The sequence below is a fragment of the Notechis scutatus genome, chromosome 3, assembly GCF_049901735.1.
Source record: "Notechis scutatus isolate UNSWTSFEM ecotype Mainland chromosome 3, rNotScu1.2, whole genome shotgun sequence".
NCBI classification, from domain to species: Eukaryota; Metazoa; Chordata; class Lepidosauria; order Squamata; family Elapidae; genus Notechis; species Notechis scutatus.
In genome coordinates this window covers 139,289,366-139,315,295 of record NC_142011.1, presented here as the reverse complement: position 1 = coordinate 139,315,295, position 25,930 = coordinate 139,289,366, and the positions used below count along the sequence as shown (strand labels likewise).

General features: G+C 38.4%; 1 protein-coding gene across 1 annotated transcript in view; it reads left to right on the top strand.

The window, feature by feature from the left end:
• SLC22A23 (solute carrier family 22 member 23) overlaps positions 1 to 25,930 on the top strand; it is a 106,690-nt gene that overhangs the window by 27,961 nt on the left and 52,799 nt on the right. The window contains exons 2-3 of the mRNA XM_026676638.2: positions 2,637 to 2,740; positions 7,794 to 7,948. Of these exons, the coding sequence (XP_026532423.1) occupies positions 2,637 to 2,740; positions 7,794 to 7,948 (259 nt within the window). The remainder of the gene's footprint in view (positions 1 to 2,636; positions 2,741 to 7,793; positions 7,949 to 25,930) is intronic.

The following is a 25,930-nucleotide window of genomic DNA, read 5'->3' as shown; positions in this document are numbered from 1 at the left end:
CAGCACATGTGCAGAAGTTACAACAGCATTTTGATCTGTCTATAGAGGATCAGAGCCAAACGGCTCGTCTTTTGCACCTGGCTTGAATCCTCTCTGCAGAATCTCGTATCTGTGATGAACTTCCTTCATGAAGAAAACTGTGGTTAGATTGTTCTTGCCATGAAAGAAGTGTTTGTGGAGAAATCTAGGAAACCCAGTTTGTTGTGGTTTAGCCACACTGTCTCATGATGCAGCAGCAAGCATGCCTGCTAGCTAGCAGATGTGCCACGGAAATATTATCTCAACAAAGGGATCAGATGCTAGTGCTCTTGTCTGCATTCCTGTCTGCCCATTTTATCTGACAGATCTTCTCTAAACAGTTCATTGAAGAGGTTTGGATAATGGGGCAGTTTGTTGTGTTTGTTTATTGTGCTGGTTTGGTTGAACAGCTTTCTCAAGTCATGCAATGAAGATTCTTCATAGCAGGATCTCAAGCATCCCATTCTCCAAAAAATATTAATGGTTTTTTAAATTGTTTTTAACTGGCATTTAATGAAAGCTAGGGCAGGATATCTAGTTTGGTTGGCACTGATGCTACATAAAATTCATTGCAGCAAATTTTGCCTGAGATTTCTGCTTGTGTTAGTTAATCTACCATGTTTCTTATATAATAAGGCCAGGTCTTATTTTATTTTTTTTTGAGCCCTGAAAAAATGGCTAGGACGTCTTTTTGGGGTGACTTAATTCCCCCTTGCATCTTTGGGTGGGCGGGCGGCGACTGCTTGGATGTTGACCTCGGTGTTGGTGGGGCACTTCATATCGGGGTCAACGCAGGCAGTACCATATCCAGGTGTGCAACAAAAGTATTTCCTAATGGCAAGCCCCCTACCATTCCCCCATTTCGCATGTTTTAATATAGGCCTTAATTTGGGGAGGGGCTTAATTTCATTTCATGCCTATAAAACATGCTGGGACTTCCTATTGGGGGAGGCTGTATTGTTGGAGAAACAGGGTAGTTAGTGAGATTTCCTTTCCTTTCTACCTCAGTCCTCTTGTGATGTGGGAACACTGAAAATAGTTCCTATTGAATTGACTATTGATTGTCTGAAGGTCTATCCTTTGCTGCTTAACCTAAAAAACATTACTAAACAACTGGGATTTTGGGCAAGTCCTGAAGGAAGTATAATTAAAGAACTTCACTTAAATATGTCTTTGCAGTCTGAACTGACTATTCTGAAAAAGCTTCCAGGATTAAAAAATATTGATATAAATCTTCTTGAATGCAATTGTGATTAAACTCAAGATTTGTTTGAGTTAAATATTTAGTCAAATAAATCCCTATCGATTGCTTCCTTTTAGATACTGTAATCTTTATTTAAATGGTTCAGAGATGTGAAACTATCTTTAAAAATCCTTAAGTAGTTAACAGTACAAACTGAAATTCTTCCCATTTTCTTCAAGGTGAAGACTAGTTCTAGAAGATTCCAGAAAGCACATTTTATCGAGTCATTTCATGTTACTGGATATATACAAGCTTCCCAGAACTCTGAACAGCTTAACAATAACTCTTCCTTCTCTGATTACGGATGATCTGGCCAAACCTCTGCTAATACTTGCTCTGAATACAGAAAAATAATACGATTGTTTACCATTCGCTTACATGACCTTAGAGATCAACCTCCACTGAAGAACAAAAAAAAAATGAGTTCCGGGTGCTGTTTTAAAGAGCCATTAGAATATTTTCTTATGGGAAATAGAAAAAGGGAAAATAAAAGGGAAAAGAAAGAGATGGAAGTAAAGCAATAAACTAATTCCATAGACAGAGGAGACACTTCTTTTTGGCACAAGTTAGTACCAAAAGCAGTTGATGTTAGTAAATACATAATCTGCTTTTAAAAATTAGACAGATTTATTATTGATACGTTTACCACAGAAGATCTCCATATTCAGAGAATATATGTCAAAACTCTGAATTGCCAGAGGGAAGGAAGAGTGAATGACTAGAATTGTAAAATCTTATAAATGGTCTAGTTATCAGCTTCTGTTAGTTTTTCGCTAGCTGCTTCTAGGGAGAAAGTGTAATACAGGAAGAAATAGCAATTCTTAGCCTTTTGTAAACATGACAACACCAAGGTAAAATTACCGACAGTCGCTGTAGTGAACATACAGGTAGCCTCTTGACTTACCAACACAACTGAATCCAAAGTTTCTGTTGCTAAGCAAGATGTTAAGTGAGTTTTGTGCCATGTTACAGCGTTTCTTTCCACAGTTGTTTAAGTGAATAACAGCAATTGTTAAGTTATAACATGGTTGTTAAGTGAATCTGGCTTCCCCGTTGATTTTGCTTATCCAGAGGTCGAAAAAGGTGATCCCATGGTTCCAGGGCATTGCAACCATCTTAAATACATGCCAGTTGCCAAGAGTCTGAATTTTGATCACGTGACCATGGGGATGCTGCAATGGTCATAAGGGTGAAAAATGATTATGTCCCTTTTTTCAGTGCCGTCGTAACTTCAAGTAGTCGTTAAGTGAATGTTTTTAAATAGAGAACTACCTGTACTAGATAGTTATATGTGATTTTGTTCCAAGTATATGAAAATAACCCTGTCCATTTTAAGTGTATCATCTTTCCTTTCTTTCTTTCTTTCTTTTTTTAGTGGGATCTGGTCTGTGACTCTGCCTGGAAAGTTCACATTGCGAAGTTTTCCCTGCTTGTAGGTTTAATCTTTGGCTACCTTATAACAGGATGTATCGCTGATTGGTAAGTTTAACTAAAACATGACAAAATTGCTCTCCGTGAGGAAATGCCATTTTCCTCATCTCTGGTGATGTTTAAATATTTTCCATATGTTTCCATTTCAATGCACAAAAGCCCAGAATTTCAGACCCACAGGGGAGGAATGGATTTTAAAGAATTAGCAGGAATAAGAAAAACGGACCTGTCTTGTTCAGGATAAAACCACAGGTTGCTGAAAATGGGAAAAAGTGAAATGGTGATTTCTGTAATTTTTGATTGAAAAAAAGGGTCGAACATGCGATGGAATATCTGTAATATAATTTTAAAGAGGGACAAGGGATAATAAATTCATTTGCAATTCTGAATAAGATCAAAAGTCACTTCTTTAACTATCTTTTTCTTCTTTTCTTTCTTCTAATTGGTTCTGCACATATTTTCTCACTGGTTTATAAATTTTTACATCTAGGCTTTATCGATATAAAAATCTTCAGTAACATTTATGCACACATACACAAGCACAGTATTTCACAAATGACTTGCCATTGATTGGTACTGTTGCTGTGCTAAATAAAGTAATTTTAAAGAATAAAAGGCATTTGAGATAATGGGGATGGCTTAAGCGGGTGTGCTTGAATTAAAGCTACCTTCAGCTCTATTTTATGTTGAAATTCAGCTTCCAATATCTCCCAGCTATTGAGGTACTTTAGAGAAAATAGAAATATTTTATATATATTTTTCAGCCATGACTTGTTTGGGAATGTAGAATGTTGTACATTCATACATGTCTGTATGCAATTCAAACAACTTTTATACCACTTGTTGCTATGCAAAACGGATACAGGATTTATATTTGCAGCTCCTAATGCCAGGAGTCCTGCATGGGCAAAAATTCGCCAGCTCCAGTTCCACATGTTTCCATTTGCCTTGCTGTCATAGCTTGACACTTCCCCAGATAGGCTTTTCGAATTGATAATTTGGCCAAGCAGCTTTTCAATGAGCTTGTTTTGATCAAGAAGTTAATGGGAAGGGAAGATGCATCAGTGTAATATTAACTGAAGCCCATTCGATGTGCCTTATACTTACTTTATTTACTCAGAATTATATATTCATCAGCAATCATCAGAAAATCATCCAAATAAGATGCTTGTATTTTCTTCAAGTTTTATAGGATTAATGGTGATTAACCTAATGGTGATTTTGTGATTTGAATTGGGTAAACAATATCATTTTTTAAAAAAATCATGATTTAGAGGTTTGATAGGAGCATTTTACAGTTGCTTGGTAACCGGCAGAGACTGTGTTTTATTAAGCATGTAGATACCTGAATATGGATTAGACATTGGGGCTTTTTATCTGGATAATGGCTGCAGTCTATCACAGGGTTGTCATAAATGTCATTTTTACCTGCTTCTGCTTCCTAGCTAGATCTGGCTGATTTGGAAAGCAGGCTATTTTAGGGACTAGATATTTTTTTATTTCCTTAAAAACAAAAACAAAAACCAACCAAAACAAATTATTTCCTAAAAATCCTTTTAGAGTTGTTCTATGGGTAGATTAGAGTTAATTATGTGGCAAATGGATGTTTAAGAAACGATAATGTTAAGTAGGTTTATTCTAGCCTTTTTTTAAAATACTACTGAGTTGGTTATGTAAAATACACCAACACAATGCACTGGCTGCTTGATGCAATTCCATAGGTTTTGGAAAAACAACACAAAAAAGGATATTATACAGGCTTAGTGTTTTTTTCTGTTTTTATTTTCACCATTCACTAACACGTTTTCTTTCTTTTTAATGTTTTCATTAATGTTTTCATTGAACAAGACAATTTCATATTTTAGAAAAACTTTAAAAAGTATAGTGCTGTAAATAGTAATCCTAAGAAAAATGTGGTATGGGATTTATCTAACCACCTACAAATATATCTGCCGAAGCAACAGGACTTCTGCTACTTCTCCTCTCCGTTTCTCTAGCATTCCTCAGATTTTCTCCAAAAGACCTCTCAATATTCTGGAGGAAATTTGGTGAGGTTTGTGGTAAGTTGAGAGGGCAAAGAAAGAATTTCTTTTGGTGGTATATTCTATACTGCCAGGAGAAAGCCATTATTGGCTATAAAGCCATCATCTTTTTCAAAGTCAGGTTTTGATCCAAATATTTATAATCCACCAATTTTCTGCCAGTATCTCCAACATTATATTTATGAGCATCATACAGCTTCCTTTTCACCTTCTAGATGCCAGCACTTTTCAGTTGTTTAAAGGTTTATTTTAAATAAAATTAAAAGGGAAGTCAGTATGTTCTAAAGGAAAGAACCAACCTCCAATCATATTTATTGCAAAGAATTCCTTTGGATTCCACACTGATTCTCATAGATCCAGGTAATCCTCATTTAACCACGATTGGGCCTGGTAAATCCATTGCTGAGTGATGCGGTCATTATGCAAATAGCCATATGACCACACCAGACTTATGATATTACCCACAGTCATTAAGTGAGACATGTGACCACAACTTAAGATGTTACCACTGGCTCCTCTACCAACTCTGCTTGTTGGAAACCAGCTGTGAGCCTTGCAAATGATGATCACATGACTGAGGAACGCTACAGTGGTTGTAAGTGCAAGGACAGTTTGTAAAGTTACCTTTTCAGCATCATCTTAACTTTGAACAGCCACTAAACAATGCAGTTGTTAAAGTAAACAATGTGTTTCTTAGAAAATAAAAATGTTGAATAATTGATTATCTGTAAATAAGAGGAGAAAAGAGAACAGAACAGAACAGAACAGAATAGAATTCTTTATTGGCCAAGTGTGATTGGACACACAAGGAATTTGTCTTGGTGCAAATGCTCTCAGTATACATGAAAGAAAAGATACACTCATCGAGTCAAGAATCATAAGTTATAACACTTAATGATAGTCATAGGGTACAATAAGCAATCAAATCATACTAGGAAACATTCCATATAAATTGTAAGGATACAAGCCACAAAGTTACAGTCATACAGTCACAAGTGGGAGGGGATGGGCGATAAGGAGTGATGAGAAGATTAATAGTAATACAGACTTTGTAAATAGTTGGACAGTGTTGAAGGAATTATTTGTTTAGCAGAATGATGGCGTTTGGGAAAAATCTGTCCTTGTGTCTAGTTGTTCTGCTGTGCAGTGCTTTATAGCATCATTTTGAGGGAAGGAGTTGAAACCATTTATGTCAGGGATATGAGGGGTCTGTAAATATTTTCACATCCCTCTTTTTGACCTGTGCAGTATACAGGTCCTCGATTGAAGGCAGGTTGGTAGTAATTGTTTTTTCTGCAGTCCTAATTACTCTCTGAAGTCTGTATCTGTCCTGTTGGGTTGCAGAACCAAACCAGACAGATATAGAGGTACAGATGATAAACTCACTAGCTGCCTCCCCCACCAAAAAAAGAAAAAAAACCATTTTCTTTGTGTGCCCCACAGCCTGGTCTCAAAATATGAAATACAGTAGTCCTTGACTAATCACTACAATTGAGCCCAAAATTTCTGTTGCTAAGTGAGACAGCTGTTCAGTGAGTTTTGCCCCATTTTATATCCTTTCTTGCCACAGTTGGAAAAGTGAATCACTGCAGTTGCTAAGTTAGTAGCATAGTTATTAAGTTCCCCATTGACTTTGCTTGTCAGAAGGTCACAAAAGGTGATCGCTGATGGTTGCAGCGTCCCAGTAATCCTGGGATGCTGCAATCGTCATAAATATGAATCAGGTGCCAAACATCCGAATTTTGATCACGTGACCATGGGGATGCTGCAACGTTCATGTGAAAAATGGTCGTAAATCAATTTTTTCATTGCTGTTGTAACTTCAAACAATCATTAAATGAAAGGTTGTAAGCGGAGGACTACATGTCGAGCAAGAAGATTGGAGAGTCCTGATCTTGATTAGAGGTGGAGAATCTCTGGCCTTCCAGATACCACTGAGTTACAGTTTCTCAAATCCCTTAGTTTTAACGATGCTGACCAGAGCTCCTGAGAACTACAGTTCAGCAACGTAAGAAACCTCTGCAGCATTTTCATGCTTGTTGCATAAAATGAGGGTGAAGCAACAAATAAAAACAATTGTGCTTTTAAAAAATTATTATTGTTGTAATTATTTGGAAGGAAAAGAGAAAAAAAGAGAGGGAGGGAGGGAAGGAAGGAAGGAAGGCTCACAAACATACACCTCTTGTACCAAATAAATCTAGTTCTATGTAAATAATATGTTTTAGAATTAAATTGGGGAGATAATTGCCTGATAATTTCCCTTTGGTAAAATGGTTGTTCATAGAAGGAGGGTTAGGTTTCTCTGGCCTTTATATAACCAGATAAAGAACAGAATCCCTTTCACTCTTTCAGTGTCAATTATTTTGCAATTATAAAAGCAGAGAATAGTCACTTCTATTGTCCTTCTGTTAATTTACAGAGAGTTAGAATAAAGTCCAGAAGATTATAAACATCTCTAAACAAAACTAAAAAAAACCCCAACTGATTCTTCCAGAACAGACTGGATCCACATGTCTATTGTGTGGAAGGCTACCATATTTGTGACATTATTTATTCCCAATTGTATTTCATGACATTCAATTTTTGGGGCCAGGAAAGCTTGGTTTTGAAGGGATACATATAATCATTGAAAAAAAAAAAAACTAGAAGCAATAGAATATCAGCCAAAGTTCAACATTTTAGTCAGGTTGAACATTTTTATGCAGGTATTTTTCAAAAGATATAAGAGGGAACAAGCTTCTTCAGACGTATTCTCTTCCTCCCTCCCTTTTTTATATGTGGTATTTTTCATACCACAATTTATATTCTACATAGAGAAGCTCCAAAATCAATTTATATAATTGTTTTTTTTTTAAATACACCCAATCTGAATCACAAATCTCCAGTGAGATGCTGTCCCCAAAACATTTTGGGAATATTTTGACAGAAAGGGTTAACAATCATCAGCTCTTTGAAATCGGCTGGAGAACATTGTGCTGAATTCTAATTTGCGAATGGATAATATGGAAGATGTAACACATAAATACACATTTCCTTTTGTTCCTCTTTTATTTTGACAGGGTTGGTCGTCACCCAGTGCTGCTCTTCTCAGTGTTGCTCATCTTAATATTTGGACTGACAGTGGCCCTCTCAGTGAATGTGACCATGTTCAGCACACTCAGGTTTTTTGAAGGGTTTTGCCTGGCTGGAATAACCCTTTCCTTGTATGCACTACGTGAGTATTGTCTTCAGAATACATCTTGGATATCTTTGTAAAAAAAAGTTTATGTTATAAGCCTCATGTCGTTGTTGGTTGTGTTTTTGTATGATTATGCTTACATGAATTACTCAATTTCTTCTTGTGTCATATTACTGAAAAACCTAGTCAAACTGGCTGGTGCAGCTATGGTGTTAGGCAGAACACCAGAATAAGCGATGCAGAATGAAGATAACCTAAGAGTGGGGAAGATACTCTCTTGGATCACATTTAAACTAACCAACCAAGTATGGCAAGTTAGATGCTCTGGGGAATATGTGGGTAGGGCATGATTATAGACTATATAAGATGCCTTTCCCATCTCGTCATTAAAAATAATTACACATTGAAGCCAAATGCCTTTTTCATTGGCCACTGCACCAAAACATATATCGATTGCAAGTAGGCTGAAGGCCAACATTTCACATTAAAACTTACTGCGGAGTTGCTTTGGGAAAATACTGTGCACCCAGATCTCCAAGCAGTCTTTAGACAACATGTTCTGAGATCAGAACAGACCATTTTTCTGATAGTAATTGTTAACCTGTCCAGAGAAAACACTGTTTGAATACCCTCTCTAATTGATCCCATTGAAATCAGTCAAGTGGTCATTAAACTAGTTTATTGTTATGTCCAGCTAACATACTAAATACAGTTTGCCTGGATTTTACAATCTTCAGTTTTTTCTCTATTTCTCCCTCTTATGGAATAAAATTAAAGATCCCCTCAATTAACAGGGTGGGACATATATAATACTGTACATATTAACTGGCAATGATAAATTTCTTTGTATCAATCAAATTAGATTCCTATGGTCTTTTTTTCCTGGGCTCTGTAGTCTAGCCAAATATTAATTTTAGTAAGATTGGGTAAGGTCAGCTAGCTCAGGGGTCTCCAACTTTGGCAACTTTAAGCCTGGAGGATTTCAACTCCCAGAATTCCCGAGCTAGCTTAAGTCCCCCAGGCTTAAAGTTGCCAAGGTTGGAGACCCCTGAGCTAAATGGTCTTCAGAGGAATACAAATAGCATGTCATCCATGCAATGGTGCAAGTTTGTTCTGCAAATCCACTCCCATGTTTTTTTTCTGAATTTTTTTCTCTCCCTCAGTCTAGGCTCAGGGAGATCCCAGTTAAGTAAAGTTAATAATACAAGTTCATGTGGAGTTAGGATAAGGAAATATTCATCAGTATTGCTCTTGTCTTCATATTGACATCACGTAGGCAAAAGGACTTGCCATGTAGCTGTGCTTTATTTACTTGTTTTACAAGTTTTCTTAAACACCAATCCTTTTCTTGGGCAAAGAGGGAAGGGAAGGGAAGAGGCTCACTTCAAAAAAAATTCAGTCAGAAAACTTGGTGCATGTGAATCAATTCTAGCAGTTACACCTGAAAATTAAGTACAGAATGTACTGTGCAGGGTAAAAGGTCATAAAAATGGCTTGTATCCAAAATTCTCTACACAAACGAAAAAAAGTTCTCAGAGCTGTTCTGTGGACTCTGACAACAAGTAAAGAGATGAGGCAATTGATGTATGCCTCAGTTACTATCAAATTCTTACTTTCCAACTGGTGATCCTATTCTTCCTCATTTCTTCCTCATTTGCAACTTAAGCCCATGTTAATGTTTATATGCATATTTATTTAAAACATGAATATAAATCTGTTGGCTTTTTGCAAGCAGTGTTCTTAAAACTAAATCTGTTTGAAGATTCCTTTTTTGCAAATTGTAAACATCTGGGTCATATATCCCTGTGATGGCTACCTTGTTACGTATACTTTTTGTATGTAAAATTTTGAAAAGTGCAAATATGTAAAGGTTTTCAAATCCGTATAGGAAGAAATCACTTCCTATCATTGAGGTAGGGCTGGGAATATTCCCTGAAACCATTGCAAAGGCGTGACTTATCTAAGGATAGTTTATTGGAAAACACTTCCTCACAGTTGACTGAGCATTGAGCTGTAGGCTCAATGATTAACAAACCACAGTGGCTATGTTTATACAACCCCATCTCATCCCCAAAACTCAGTAAACACTGTGTTTACTGAGTTGGATGAACCAGGAGACAGTTGATCATTTTGAATCTGAGTAGATTGGATGTCCTGATTTAGTACCCAAGACAGCTTCCTTTGGTATCTTTGTGAACTGAACAAAATTTTCATAATATGTCTTGGAAACATAGGAATGGAATGTAGGTCACAAGATACCACATAAAAAGATACAGGCACACCATAATGTGACGCAAAGTATAATTAGAGATGACCTTGAACAATTAGAAGATCTTAGGATTTGTGAGCCTTGTTTTGACACAGTATAATTTCACCTGATCAGAAATAGCTCTTCTAGAAACAGAATATCTTTCTGCTAGCTAAACAATTGTTGGAACCAGGCCCATTTCAGTACAATATTGCTTCTTTTGTTTAAAGATGCATACTCTGCTTTTTCACCATGAAAGCCCTTGAGGGGGCCTTCAAAAACAGTATTACATCATGTTTAAAGTGTTATACCCAATAGAGAAATCTAATGAATTGTGCTTGCCAAGTTAAAAAAAAGTAGGAGGGTGCCAGGGGAAATGTTTAATCATTAAGAACCATGCAATTAATTTAGATTACAAATACAAAATGCTTTATGCAATCATATCATCTTCAGAATCCATCATTTAACTCCTCAGAAGTGGAATGTTGTTTACAATTTTAATAAGAATACTTTGCCAAAGTAAGTTCCTCAATCACTAGAAAAGGAAACTGAGATTTCATGGCCCAGTGGACTATAAATTGATTGACATCTGTGTTGAGTAATGTGCAATCCTTTTGGTGCTTAGCACTCCTTAATAAAATGTGAGGAATTTCAAAAAAATGTGATTTATGGTGTGAGTTGCAAGGAAAGAGAAGGAGAAGATGACTCCCATAAGATGGATTGATTCAATTACAGTTATGATGAATGTACCATTGGAAGGTCTGAAGGACCAGGTTGAGTACTATTTGTCCAGTTGAAAAAATATCTGGGTGGTTATAAAGAATCGATATTGACCTGATGCCACATAATCAGTTAATTCAGTCATGGCATTAAAAACTAAAAAGGCATTAAAAAGGCAGTTAAAAACTGCCTTTATGAATGTAATTCACTATATCTTTATTCAGAATCGGAAGTATTTTCCAAATCATTTCAATTCAGTTTAAGACAAACTAAATATTTCTTTCTGAGGCTACATGGCGTATAGTAGTGAAGTCACACACCTCTGGAAAGAATATTTATAGAATGCTTCCCCCGCCCCTTGTTTTGCTTTATTTTTAAGAATTAAATAGCAGGAAAACATCTGTCAATCCTAGCTTTCCAACAAACATTCTGTCAGAGGTTTCGCTCTTCTCAAAAAGGGCATCTAAGTGTAATATTACAGGAGGGATATATAAATCAGTCCTGAATAAGTTATGAATCAACTAGATTCCCTTAATTATAAGAAATAATAGCTATTTCCAAAGCACTTTATGGAACCTGAGGGTTTTTTTTCCCAAACAAAAGTAAAAATGTACACAACCACAAGCAAACTTTTGTTTAGATTAAAATGATATCTCCATGGCTAAGTTGAGTAATGTAAATAGTTCTCATTTAGCAACTGCATAATTTAGTGACCATTCACAGTTATGACAGTGATAAAAACAACTTTGCAACCAATCCTCATATTTATGATCTTCACAAGGCTGTAAAGCAAAGAAAAGCTGAAGGAAGATCATAAGCACAGTTGTGTTTTCACTTAGCAACCACTTTGCTTAATGACTGAGTTGCCTGTCCCAACTGCAGTAGATAAATGTATGGGCAGATAACCCAAGAAGAAAAGTAATATTCCCAGAAAACTTTGGAATCTATTACATAAATCCTTCCTTCCTTCCTTCTTCCTGTAATAATGTAAAAATATAAGAAAGTAATGCAGTTAAGCAGCTTCAGAAATACTGGCTAGCTGCATTAAATTCTGGATTGTTGTGCAAAAGTTGCTCGTTTCCTATAGGCTTTTTTACAAAAAATATATTTGGCTATGGCTATAACAGGCGTGAAATTAATTGTAATTGAAAATGAATCTGTGTCAGAATGTGATGAACTCATACAAGCTGGAAGGAATCATTAGAGCGTTGAGTCCAACCCTCTGGTTAACACAGAGATTGAAATTTAAACATTTCTGACATATGGCTGTCTAGTGTCCACTTAAAACAATTTCTGATGAAGGGAACCTACCACATCGCTGGGGAAATGGTTGTACTTTCGAACTGCTAAGCAAAAAGTAATTATAGAATTATGTTCCAGGTTACGAATTTCTCATTCTGTTCAGCTTTTACCTGTCTGTATTTGTCAGTGCTGTGATTTATCAATTATCACTTAGCAATTATTTTCATTCTGTGTACCATATCACCACAGAACAGAATTTAGAGTTACACACCCCTTTAATTGCAGCCTGCCAATCCATAATAATTAAGCTTTCACCTCTGTGACATAGTGTTTTTTTTTTTTTTTTGTATTTTCAGATTGTACGTATTCTTTTTAGTCTTTTTTTTTAATGAATTCAAACCACAATGGGCTTCTTTAAATCTCCATAAGCTATCGTTATGGGTATGAATATATTTTGCTTAGTGCCTCAGTCCAGCTGAAATCTTGTGATCACTTCCTTGGACCTAAATATCACTTCAGAGATAATAAACTGATATTTGTAGTCCATATCAGTTTGACATATGCTCATCTGTAAATCCATTCCATCTAATTTCTGTTTTGATCAGCAATTTTTAAAAATTTCTACACAACATTGTATTACTCCAAAGAAGTATTCACGCTTCATTAGTTGCCAAATGTATTTTTGTCAAAGTTTATAATTCTATGTATCCCCAATTTTACAAATATTTGTATTTTTCACACAGAATTTCCTCACTATATATAAGACATTGACAATGAAATAATAGTTATGTTCTTTGTTAGTCCAGGACCATTAAAACCTAGACTGAATAAAATGTTCAAATATTCGTCTTTCTTAGTGGACAAATGTAAGGTTATTACATTTCAAGGTTGACTCAGCCTTCCATCCTTCCAAGGTGGGTAAAATGAGGACCCAAATTGTTGGGGCAAGATGCTGACTCTGTAAACCATGTAGAGAGGGCTGTAAAGCACTGTAAAGTAGTATATAAGTCTAAGTGCTATTGCTATTAGTGATTGAAGTAAAAATACTCATAAGCAATTGAGCAGTCAGGAAGGCTGGAAGTAATAACATTTGATTATTTTCAGTGCTGACTATTACTGGTATATTATACTGGTCACGATCATTCTATTAATTTTAAGGACAGGATATGTTCACCCTCTGAATACTCAAATCTTGAATACGGACTCCCATTTTTGTGTGTTAAAGAAGCTTTGGTTTTTCTCAAATCTTCAAAAATAGCTCTTCTAATTCCTGATCAGTTAGTAAGCTGCATGGGATTGATGGGAATTGAAGTCCAATAATACCTAGCTGACCTTCACTGTTCTACATCAATAAATATTTCTTCTCTCTTTCCTCTTATATTGTTTCTAAAGTTTCCAAATCTAAGTAGCAATAGTTGCTAGCAAAAATGATAAATCTCACATGTATGTGAAAAGAGTTTCTGACAGCTGTCATAGTAGTTTGTTATTTATTACAGATAAGTCTTCAATTTACGACGACAATTGAGCCCAAAATTTCTGCTGCTAAGTGTGACAGCTGTTAAGTGAGTTTTGCCCCATTGTATCACATTTCTTGTCACAGTTGTTAGGTGAATCACTGAAGTTATTTAGTTAGTAACATAGTTGTTAAGTGAATCTGGCTTCCCCATTGACTTTGCTTGTCAGAAAGTTGCAATACGAGTCAGTTGTCAAGCATCCAAATTTTGATCCTATGACTATGGGGATGCTGCACAGGTCATCAGTGTGAAAAAATGGCCATAAGTCACTTTTTCAGTGCCTTCAAGCAGTCACTAAATGAACTGTTGTAAGTCAAGGATTCAAAAAAAAATCAGCTGCGCTAAAAATTACGCTGCAGGATTATGAAGCACAAGCAAGAATAAGCAGGTGATTGGGCTCTAAAAATAGTTTTGTTTGTGTAGAGAATAAGCCTCTCTGTTGGCACAAAATAACTGGCATATCTCTGAACTGAAATACACCCAAGGGAAAATGCAAGGGCACCATACAGGCAAGATACAGGTAGTTCTCAACTTACAACCATTTGTTTAGCAATGGTTTGAAGTTGCACTCACTGAAAAAAAAAAGACCTATGACCGATTTTAGTAACGGTTTTAACTGTCACATCATTCCCGTGGTCATGTGATCAAAATTCGAATGTGTGGCAACCAATATATATTTACAGCTATTGCTGCATCCTGGGGTTATAATATGATTGCCATTTGGTGACTTTCCACCCAGCATCCAACAAACAAAGTCAGTGGTGGGAAACTGGATTCAATTAACTATTTTTTGATTCACTTAACAAGCCCAGTGATTTGCTTGAGAATTATGGCAAAAAAAGGGTCCTTAAATCAGGTGCAATTCATTTAACAGCCAGATATTCCAGGGCTGATTGTGGTGGCACATTGAAGACTATCTGTAGACTTGGTCTTGGTTGTGGCGGTGTTGTTCGCATTGCTGTAAACTTTCTAGTGAACAGGACAAAGGAAGGAGAAAACGTACCTGCACTTTAATTGCTAAAAGGTTACACAGGGTGACTCTTTTTCCTGAACTCGGAATGTAGTAAAACAAACAAACAAACAAAAAACACCCAGATTTATCAGACATTGGCATTAGCAGCCCAATTCTTTCTTCCTTATTTGTAGCTTAAGATTGCCATAATACAGAATAACAGAGTTGGGAGGGACCTTGGAGGTCATCTAGTCAAATCCCTTGCTCAAGCAGAAGACCCTACACCATTTCAGACAAGTGGCTGTCCAGTCTCTTCTTAAAAGCCTTCAGTGAACTTCTGAAGGCAAAGCATTTCACTGGTTAATTGTTTCTCACTGTTAGGAAATTTCTCCTTAGTTCTAGGTTGCTTAGTTTACATCCCTTGTTCCTTGTCTTGCCTTCTGGTACTTTGAAAAATAGCCTGGCCCCTTTTCTTTGTGGCGGTCCCTTACATGTTGGAAAACTGCTATCATCTCTCTCCTAGTCCTTCTTTTCACTTGACAAGACATTACTAATATTAGACCACAGGGTAGAAAGATAGACATGCATGCAGGGATGCACACAAACATGTGAAGGACAGAAATGTATCAGTGTTCCTGGCACAGTTTACAAGTTTTATTTTTCAAGGAAGGTGCAGGAATATTGAAATGTGCACAAAGATATAGTTTATTGATGCTCTTCCATTCGTTTTTTAAAAAATCTTGTTTGGAGGTAGATGGTAATGCTAGATAGGTGAAACCCTTACGTTTCAGTAAAGATTCAACATAATATTTATGGTGGTTACGATTTTATGAGGCTGTTTACCTGGTATTTCAACTGTGCTAAAATGATAATGTATGCTATGTTTAAAATAAACATTATGGAAACAACTGTTAAATCAAATAGAGTTATAGTAGAATGGCTGTAATTCAACATTTTAACAAGGCAGTGTGTTTTTTTAATTCAGCCAAAAGAAATTAAATTAAGATGACAGTAAGCCAGTAAGGTTATTAAAGAAAGGAAAACAAAAACGTGATGGCTTTAAGGTGGGGAAAATGAATCTAACAATTCATTGAAAATATGCAGATTTTTCTCTTTCAGCAGTATGTAACTTGTGAAAACTACCATGGTATTTTCTACTATGTGTAACACAACAAATTGTTGTTATAATAAAGCTGCAACTGAGCTGATCCATAAATTTCAAAAGCTACAGGAAATATTAGAGAGATTTCCTTGAAGCTTTCAATAAAGATTTCCTCTCAGAATTTTATTGAGAAAAGGAGGTTCTCTAAAGAATTCGGAGTGGCTGCAAGTTGCAGCTTTTGAGGTAATATGCAGAATTACCCTTTGTTTTTTCAGTTCAGTGGAATCACAATGTATACATAGAATTCAGGCATAATGCTGTTGGGGGTTTTACTTTACCATTCCATTGTTTATTTGTTTTTTTTAAATTGTTGCTACTACTTATTTTGTTGACATTTTTGGACCATTTACTACAGGGGTGTCAAACTCAAGACTTGCAGGCCAGATCTGGCCCGCGGGTGCTTAAATCCGGCTCACAGGGCCAGCCTGGAAATATCAAGGGATTGGCCTGTGGTGCCTCTGGCAGCTAAAACAGGCCACATGCAGTCCTCTGTACCTCGTTTTCACCCTCCATGGCCTCCTGCAGCACTCTGCCAGCCAAAAGCTGGTTGAAAATAGCCAAAAAAGGGGGCTGAAAACAGCTGAAAAATGACCTGAATTCGACCTATGCGGCCCATTTTTTGCTGGCAAAGTGCCACAGAAGGCCATGGAGGGCAAAGACAAGGTGTGGGGGGGTGTACGCGGACACCCCGCACCCCGATTTGGCCGGCAGGGTGGTGCCATTGCACACACACACACACACACACGCCATCAGTCCACAGAGGAGAACTACAATGCTGATCTGGCCCTCAAAGAAATCCAGTTTGACGCCTCTGATTTACTATTTTGTAAATCTTCAGAATGCAGACCTGATGTCTACATCAGTAATATGATGTCACAAATTTACCTCAAATGGATTTCTCTGAATTTTTGTGCAGAAAGTTTAGATGTGGTTTCTTCTGACCTATTAGATCTTTGCAATTCTAGAATAATAGGGGGTAACCATCCATTTTCTATATCTCCCAGGCATTTTGGAAGCAAACCTATGTATGGTCTACTACAGCAAAGATAGAAAAACAAAACAAAATCAGTTGATGGCAAGGCATTGTGCAAGTTGCATTTGTAAAAAGCCTATACAGGCAGTCCTTGAGCTTACAACCATCATTTAGCAACCATTCAAAGTTGCAATGGCAATGAAAAAGTGACTTATGACCGTTCTTCCCACTTATGATCATTGCAGCATCCCCATGGTCACATGATCAAAAATTCAGATTCTTGGCTCATGATGGTGGTATTGTCCCAGGGTCATATGATCACTTTGTGCAACCTTCTGACAAGCAAAGTCAACGGGGAACTTAAATTTATTTAACAACCGTGTTACTAACTTAAGAACTGCAGTGATCCACTTTAACAACTGTGGCAAGGCAAGTTGTAAAATGGAGCATAACTCGCTTAATAAGTGCACACTTGTGTCTTTTTCACTACTAGGGATACAATAGATGAGTTGAAGAGTTTTCACACATGTCGCTTTGTTTCTCACTAGTCTATTAATTGAGTCACTGTGTTTACAATACAAAGGGATTTCTCTCCCTCTCTCTCTCTCTCTCTGTCTCTCACACACGTATAACTCCTCTCTTCAAGATATTATTTATTTACTTAGAACAGTGATGGCTAACCTTTTCAGCTTGGTGTGTCGAAAATCGGGAAAAAGTGTAGCCTTCCTCGGTCGTGTATCACTTCAAGAAATATCAATAATTTGGTTTATGACAGACTGGGCTGGGGTGATCACACAGGGCTGTGAAACTCGTCTCCCTGGTCTCAGGGCTGCAGGTGCAGGATGTGGGGATCGGAAGGCCACCTTACAGGGCTGTGAACCTCATGGATCTCCTTTCCTCCTGTATTGTTCCTGAGGTAATGAAACTGACAAACCTCAGTTTATGGCGGTTAAAACTGGTTCTCTGCTGCAAAGATCTTGCGGCAGCGGTGACACCACGCCTCCACGCAACAAGCAGGGAGCAGGGATTGGAGCAGAGCACAGGCAGCCTCTAAATGTGCAGGTTTTCCCCACACCAACAGGCGTGTCAGTCAAAGTGCCTCGGCGTGTCACGAGTGACACGCGTGTCATAGGTTAGCCATAACTGACTTAGACGGACGTGAGGCTTTTCCATCCTCACATATTTCTTAATTTAGTTTTTATTTCACCATAGCCACCTATTTCAGCATAATGATTTTGGGTGTCTGATAATTTATAAAAAACATAGCAAAGCACAATATAGAATGGGAAGCTGTTGGTGGGGGCCTTTGAGAGGCCAAGCCTCTTTTTGAAACAGCTTATAAAAGCAAAAAACCCTTATTCCACAAGGACTTTCCTACTACTTTTATATACTGAAAAAGTGTATTAACAGCATTATTAAGCTGTTTTTCTCCTTCGTTCAAAGAGGACATCAGTTTTCTCCATTTTGTTATAAAATTTTGTCCTCCCTCGCCCTTCTCTCTCTTTTTCGATATACTGTATACAGTATATATGGTTTGATCGTGAGGCAGTAATTGGAGCAGGCAAAAGGAGAAAAATCATTGATGTTCTAGTTAGTAAGTAGATCTTGGAAGTAGAAGTAAAAAGAAAGCAGCTTCCAGGAACTCATCCCTGGATTGCAGAATAAAATTATGCAGGTGATGTATTCTGGCATGCTGCTCTGTGCCATGTTATAAGTGGTCAAGATGTTTGCCAATAATATATATCTTCCAGAACATTTTAGCCAAGATTTGTGTATGTATCTTGATAATATTAACTGGATGTGTATTCTCATAGTTCTTAAATTATCTGAAATAAGATACTTGCTTTGTTACCTTAGATTGTGACCTTTTATTCCCTTCAGTGACTTTTCCTAACAGCCTCTCCTAAAGAGTTGTTGAGATGATTGATGACCGAGAAATGGATGTGGTTCATCTTTCTGAAGTCCAGTTTTCTTAGTAGTGAAACTGAAGTAAGATTTGGCACAGACACAGGAGAAATGAGGTCATTTATACTTATCTTCACTTCAACTTTTCGGGCCAAAAGTCTTTCTTTATAATACCAGGGTACCCATACATACACACACACACACACAAAGATGGGACAAGTAGAAAAATATTTTTGGATTAACTAAAATTTAACTAATTACATTTAGTTAATGCAATTATTTCTGACACTTTGAAGAGTGCAATTTAGTGGTCAGTGTGGGAGATCAGGGACCCAAATGTTCGCTTGTACATCTCCAAAGTAAATTATAATGTTGGTAAATCTCACCTTTAGTTATTTCCAAATAGAGATTATATGAACCCAAATAAAGTTGTGTCTTTCCTATTTTGTACGTAAGTTTGATTATTTGTTTAAAAATGAGTGAACTGAGCTGTTAGAGAATAAATCTGAGTTACAGGTGATCTCACCACAGATTAGACTAGGTCTCATTAAAACTAGGTTTAATTAAAAGCAGTGAAACTTGAATTGTTCCATGGTTCCTTTTTATTAAAATAAAAATGCTATTCAATGCATTTTAATTTTAATGTAATGCATGTTAACCCAGCCCCAGGTACTTATAAAGAGAAGGCAAGATTCTGTAGGGGTGATATACATACTGACAGTGATATCATCAAATAGTTTTTCTGAAATCTTAGCCTCTTTCTGGCTAGCAGAATTATCTACAGAAACGTCACAATAAAAAGCATTATAGGATCATAATTTTTATTGACACATTTACAACAACATACTGGAAATGACTTTATACCTTACAGAGCTGATTTACTTATCTTGTGTTATGTAATAGCATGCAGCCAAATGGTTAATCTTTTATGGGTTGAATGGATTTATTTCTTTGTAAATCAAGATCTACATTTTCTTTTTGATGGCTAGAACCTAAGGCAGATGGAAGCAATGGAATTTGATGATATAATAATTTGAACCAGCCTTTAGCCTTTTGTGAAAGGCCTTAAAAAACCATTTATGTTCCCAAGCCTGGGGTTCTGAATGTGTGCCAAGGGCCCCGTTCCTAGCTGTATTGCTAATAGGGCAAATATCTTGCTCTTATGTATGTTAAATTGGATGTTTTTAATATTTTTTAATTTTACTGTTTTCATTATTTTAATTTGTTTTATTTTTAATTGTATTATTTATTTATTTAATTTGTTTGCCACCTATCTCTCTCTCTCTCTCTCTCTCTCACACACACACACACACAGACACATTTTATGAACTTAAGCCACCCAAAGTCATTGACTGAGATGGGCTGCCCTAGAAGAGGAATGAAGGAATGAACTATAAAGCAAAACTACGCTCAGTACTGGAATGGTGTATAACCCTACTAAGATAAATACAAAGTGCTCAGAGCAACATTCAGCTTTACATTGTTCTTGGGAGCTGCTAATCCCAATTCAGGAGCCTAGTTTAAAAAGTCAGATTTTATATTGGTGTATCTCATAAAGATTAAACTAAAGTTCAATATATTTGATATAAAATGTCAGACATTGTGTTATTTCCAGTTGATGGAATCAAACATTCACTCTTGGTGATACCATAATCCTCCTCGAGCAAGCAATTATTTCTTTTTTTTATATGAAAATTTTATTTGGGTTTTCACAAAACATAATACAAGTAAAATTTCTTTTTTTGAAAATTGCATGGTCCCGGGTTATCACTTCTCCATACAGATACAAATTCAATTTCATATTCATGTTTGTGTTCTATTCCATATCTTATTACTATTTTTAACATTTTCTCAATAATTTTTCCCTTCCCTTAGTTTTCTCAATCTTACTTTTAATATCTCATTCTGTTGTATATAGACTTTACAGACTCGTAATACTACGTTCCGATTGGATAACCAATGCCGCCTAGCAATTGGTGGATTAACAACACGTTATGATTGGCCGTCTAAACGGAGGTTTAAAATGATGCCATTGGTTGTGAGCCGCGAGCAGCCGCTATAAAAGATGCTGCCGCGGCTTGAGTTCAGTTGAAGTTACTGTTAGCTAATAAAGAGCTGAATTCAACTCCAGTCTCCAGTCTGCTTTTGTTCTGGCGATAGAACACTGGAGACGAGGATGGGATCTAGCGAACAAAGACCGTAAGCACGTGGCAACGTACGCCGAGAAACCGACGAGATGGCCGGCAACAACGCGCCACCCGCACCGTTCAATCCAGCTGAAGAAGACTGGGAGTCATATATCGACAGGTTCCTGATGTTCCTGGAGAGTAACGAACTACAAGGAATCACTGACCAGAGGAAGAGAGCCGTATTTTTGTCGCACTGCGGACCGACCATTTTTAAAATGGCAAAAGCGTTGGCGAAACCGCTCGATGTCAAACAGATGGCATGGCCGGACCTGAACTGGATACTGAAAGCCCACTACGCGCCTGTTGTGTCCAACCTAATTCGAAGACACGAATTTTACAAAAGGGATCAACGTGAAGGTGAGAGTATTGGGGATTCCGTAGCAGCACTAAGGGACATTGGAGGAGCATGCGAATTCCTCAATATGGACGAAGCCATGAGAGATCACGTGGTCCTCGGGTTGAGAGACACTACCCTACAGAGCAAACTACTAAATCGACCCAACATCACCATCAATGAAGCCATCGCTGAAGCAACCGCAGCTGAAGCGGCAAAGAAATCAGCGGCTACAATGCGACAAATGAATACAGCCAGCAGCCCAAGCCAAAGCAGAGAAAACGGAAGGTAACCAGAAATACACTACCACAACTACCCACCATGAAGACATCGATTCCTCAACCGATACCGAGGAAGAAGACGAAGAAGTAAATAGGCTTCAAGCAGAATGGAACTGGCGCGAAAGAAGGGAAAGAAAACCTGAGTTTCAGTGTGCCGGATGCGGAAGAAACCACCCACGGGCAGAGTGCCGTTTCTTGGACGCCATCTGCAGACACTGCAAAAAAACGGGGGCACATTGCAAGGGTCTGCCGAAACAAAATGACCTATAGTCCAAAAAGATGAGGCAGCACCCCCCCCCCCCCCAGAACTAAGGAGAAGCCAGCCGTAAGTCGTTGGAGCCGGGAAAATAGAAGCCAGCGACTCAACGAAAAGGAAGAAACACATCAGACGATTATTATTGGGAGTGCCAGAGCAACAGACGCAAAGAAGGTTCGCATAACCGTTAAAATTGAAGGGGAGCCATGCGAAATGGAAGTGGACTCAGGCTCATACTTGTCAATGGTATCGTGGAATACAATAAAAAACTTAATACCAGATATACGAAGGAAAGAACTCGAAGAGCAAAGCCTAACGTTAAAAGATTATCAAGGCAACAAAATTCCGGTAGTAGGACTGGGACATTTTAAAATAAAATTCAAGAAATATACCGAGGTCCTCCCATTGACAATCGTCGATCGAGACCGCCCAAGCTTGCTTGGTTTAGAGTGGTTCGCGCCTTTGGGAATCGAAGTGACGGGAATCAACAGCGTCACCGAAACAGACTGGGAAGGAAGCCTGATGAAAGAGTTCCAGGACGTATTCGACGGGACTTTAGACAAGTACCGTGGGACCCCTATCTCATTTAACATTAACCCAAACATAGCTCCCATTCAACTAAAGGCCAGGCGCATTCCCTTTGCCTTAAAGCCAAAAACTGATGAGGAACTGAACAAACTCATCGCTCAAGGGGTGTTAGAGCCAATCGACCATGCCAGATGGGAAACCCCGATCGTGACTCCTGTGAAACCAGATGGGTCTGTGCGCATCTGTGGTGACTATAAGGCCACCCTGAACCACGCATTGCAGCAGAGCGCATACCCCGTCCCAGTAGTCCAGCACCTTTTGCACTCGCTGGGGGGAGGAAAAGTTTTTGCAAAACTCGATCTCGCCCAGGCATATCAACAATTGCCGGTTGACCCCAAGACAGCAGAGCCACAGACTATTGTAACAAATCGGGGGGCATTTAAATACAACAGATTACAATTTGGTGTCAGCGTGGCCCCAGGCGTTTTCCAAAGTTTGATGGAATGCCTCCTACAAGGACTAAAAGGGGTGGTCCCCTATTTTGATGATGTGTTAGTATCCGCCGGAAATAAAAAAACAACTACAGGACCGGCTGAGGGCAGTTTTGAAAAGATTTAGGGAAGCAGGACTAAAAGTCAAAAAAGAAAAATGCCAACTTGTCACAAATCAGATCGAGTTCCTGGGATACCTTATAGATGAAGCAGGGATACACCCCACCGAGAAAAAAATAAGAGCAATAAAAGAAGCACCCAGACCAAAAAACAAAACGGACTTGCAGGCATTCTTGGGACTCATTAATTTTTATAACGTTTTTATGCCGCAGAAGGCAACTACAGTGGAACCACTGCATAGACTACTCAATAAAAAAGCCACTTGGAACTGGGGCCAGCGTGAGGAAGCCGCATTCCAACGAATTAAAGACTTAATAACGTCCAAATCAGTATTAATCCAATACAGCGACACACTGCCACTGACTGTCACATGCGACGCATCACCTTTTGGAGTAGGCGCAATACTTAGCCACACACTACCTGATGGCAGAGAAGCACCAATCGCCTTTTACTCCAAGACGCTGTCAAAAGCCGAAAGAAACTACAGCCAGCTGGACAGGGAAGCTTTAGCTGCTATCTCGGGTGTAAAACATTTTCACAAGTACCTTTATGGTAGGACATTTTCCTTAATTACTGACCACAAGCCACTACTAGGAATCCTGGCAGGCGACAGAGCCACCCCCAACATCTTATCCCCAAGAATGACGCGATGGTCAGAATTCCTGGCAGCCTACAACTACAAGCTAATCTATCAACCAGGCAAAGCCACACCCCACGCTGATGCACTGAGCCGTTCACCTCTACCAGACTACGACTACGACCCTGCTCCCACCACACGCACCCTGCAAATTGAAACAATACCAAACCTGCACATCACCGCATTGGACATCGCAAGAGAAACCGCCAAAAATGCACTAATGGCCCGAATCCTGAACTGGGTGGGGAGAGGTTGGCTGGAAAACGACAAAAAGGAGACTTTTAAACCATTTAGAACCCGGCAAACTGAACTGTCAATTGAAAAAGGATGTGTATTGTAGGGGGATAGGGTTGTTGTTCCAAGAAAATTACAAGAAGACGTGCTGAACATGTTACATGAGCGACACCCAGGCATGGTAAAAATGAAGTCCCTGGCCAGAAGCTACGTCTGGTGGCCAGGAATAGACAAAGACATTGAGAAATGGGTAAAAACGTAATAAATGCCAGACGTCCAGACCTACCCCCACCTTTAGCACCGGTCCTTGACTGGGAGACACCCAGAGGCCCCTGGTCAAGAATCCACATAGACTTCGCCGGACCCACAAAGGGATATACATTCTTAATCATTGTCGATGCCTACTCGAATTGTTTGGAGGTCAGCATCATGAGTTCAACAACAACTGAAGCCGTCACTAAACAACTCAAGAAACTCTTCGCCACTCATGGTCTACCAGATGTATTAGTATCGGACAATGGCCCACAGTTCACAGCTCTAGCTTTTGAACAGTTCCTCGCAGAACAAGGTATACGACATGCTCTGACAGTGCCAGCTCATCCGGCGGCGAATGGAAGGGCAGAACGCATGGTTCGATACACGAAAGAAGCATTAGAAAAAATTGAAGGAGGCGACATGCAAGACAAAGTCAATACCATGCTCACCATTCAACATATAATGCCATGCACATCAACAAACAAGAGCCCAGCTGAACTTTTAATGGGCAGAAAATTGCGCACATATTTGGACAGACTACACCCCACCTACAACCCCGAGAAGCCACCAGACTCCTCCAGTAAGTACCGCACATTTATACCAGGCGACTTGGTATACGCGAAAAATCTTACTGGTGACCCATTGTGGTTACCGGCCACGATAACACAAATAACAGGCCCTCGATCATACCGTTTAGAAACGACGGACAGCAGAACATGGAAAAGGCACATAGACCAACTACGGTCTAGAAACCTCGAATGCAACACCGATACACCCCAAAACATAGAACTAACACAAGCACAACAGCCAACAAGTAATAATAAAACTAGAGGGGGGACGACCCTTAAATAATAGAGAAAGGGAAGACCCTCCTTTAACACGAGCAAAAACAGACCACCAACCAGCAACACAAAGCCCAAAGACAAATAAAAACCACACCAATAGACGTTTTCGAAAGGAGGAAGCTGGAGGAGAACCAGGGGAGAAGCAGCCGAGCCGAGTCTACCTGTCTGGGTAAGCCAGAAGGGAGCGGCAAAAGCCGTCCAACCGACCTAACAAGGATCGGCGGAAGCGACATGGCTGGCTGACCCTTCCAGGAGGTTCCAGAGAGAAGGACGGGAGAAACATCGATCCCATCCGAGCCGATTGAAGAGAACACAGGAATGGAACTGCGCAGGTCAACCAGGACCCACAAAAGCCCCGCCTATTTGCGTGACTACATCACTTAAGGTTGGACCAAACCAAGAGGGGAGGGGTGTTGTATATAGACTTTACAGACTTGTAATACTACGCTCCAATTGGATAACCAATGCCGCCTAGCAATTGGTGGATTAACAACACATTATGATTGGCCGCCTAAACGGCGGGAGGTTTAAAATGATGCCATTGGTTGCTAGCCGCGAGCAGCCGCTATAAAAGAGGCTGCCGCGGCTTGAGTTCAGTTGAAGTTACTGTTAGCTAATAAAGAGCTGAATTCAACTCCGGTCTCCAGTCTGCTTTTGTTCTGGCGATAGAACACATTCCTTTCTAAATTCAATTATATATATCTTTTTCTAAGTTTCAATACCTTTCTAGTCATCATATTTATACTTTTTTCTTTCCTGTTTCAATTTCATATTTTCTTTTCTCATTAAACAAAATTTTCCCCTGTAGTTACTAATTGGAGTGTGACACCTTTCTATCTTTTAATTTTTATCCATTCAACTTTTATTTAAACTTTAATTTATGCCTTTACAATTATAACATTCAATATAACACATAACTTCCAGTCGAATTCTGCTTGGTACATTCTTAAAATATGCACTAAGTTCTTAAAGAGAATATATATATATAACAATAATTAATAAAATACTTATTCTATTCCAATTCAGCTCTATCATTAATGTTAGTTATAATCTTTAACATTTTTAACATTCCTTTTCAATAGGATATCATACTTCTAGGAACACTTATAATATTTCCATAATTTTTCATGTT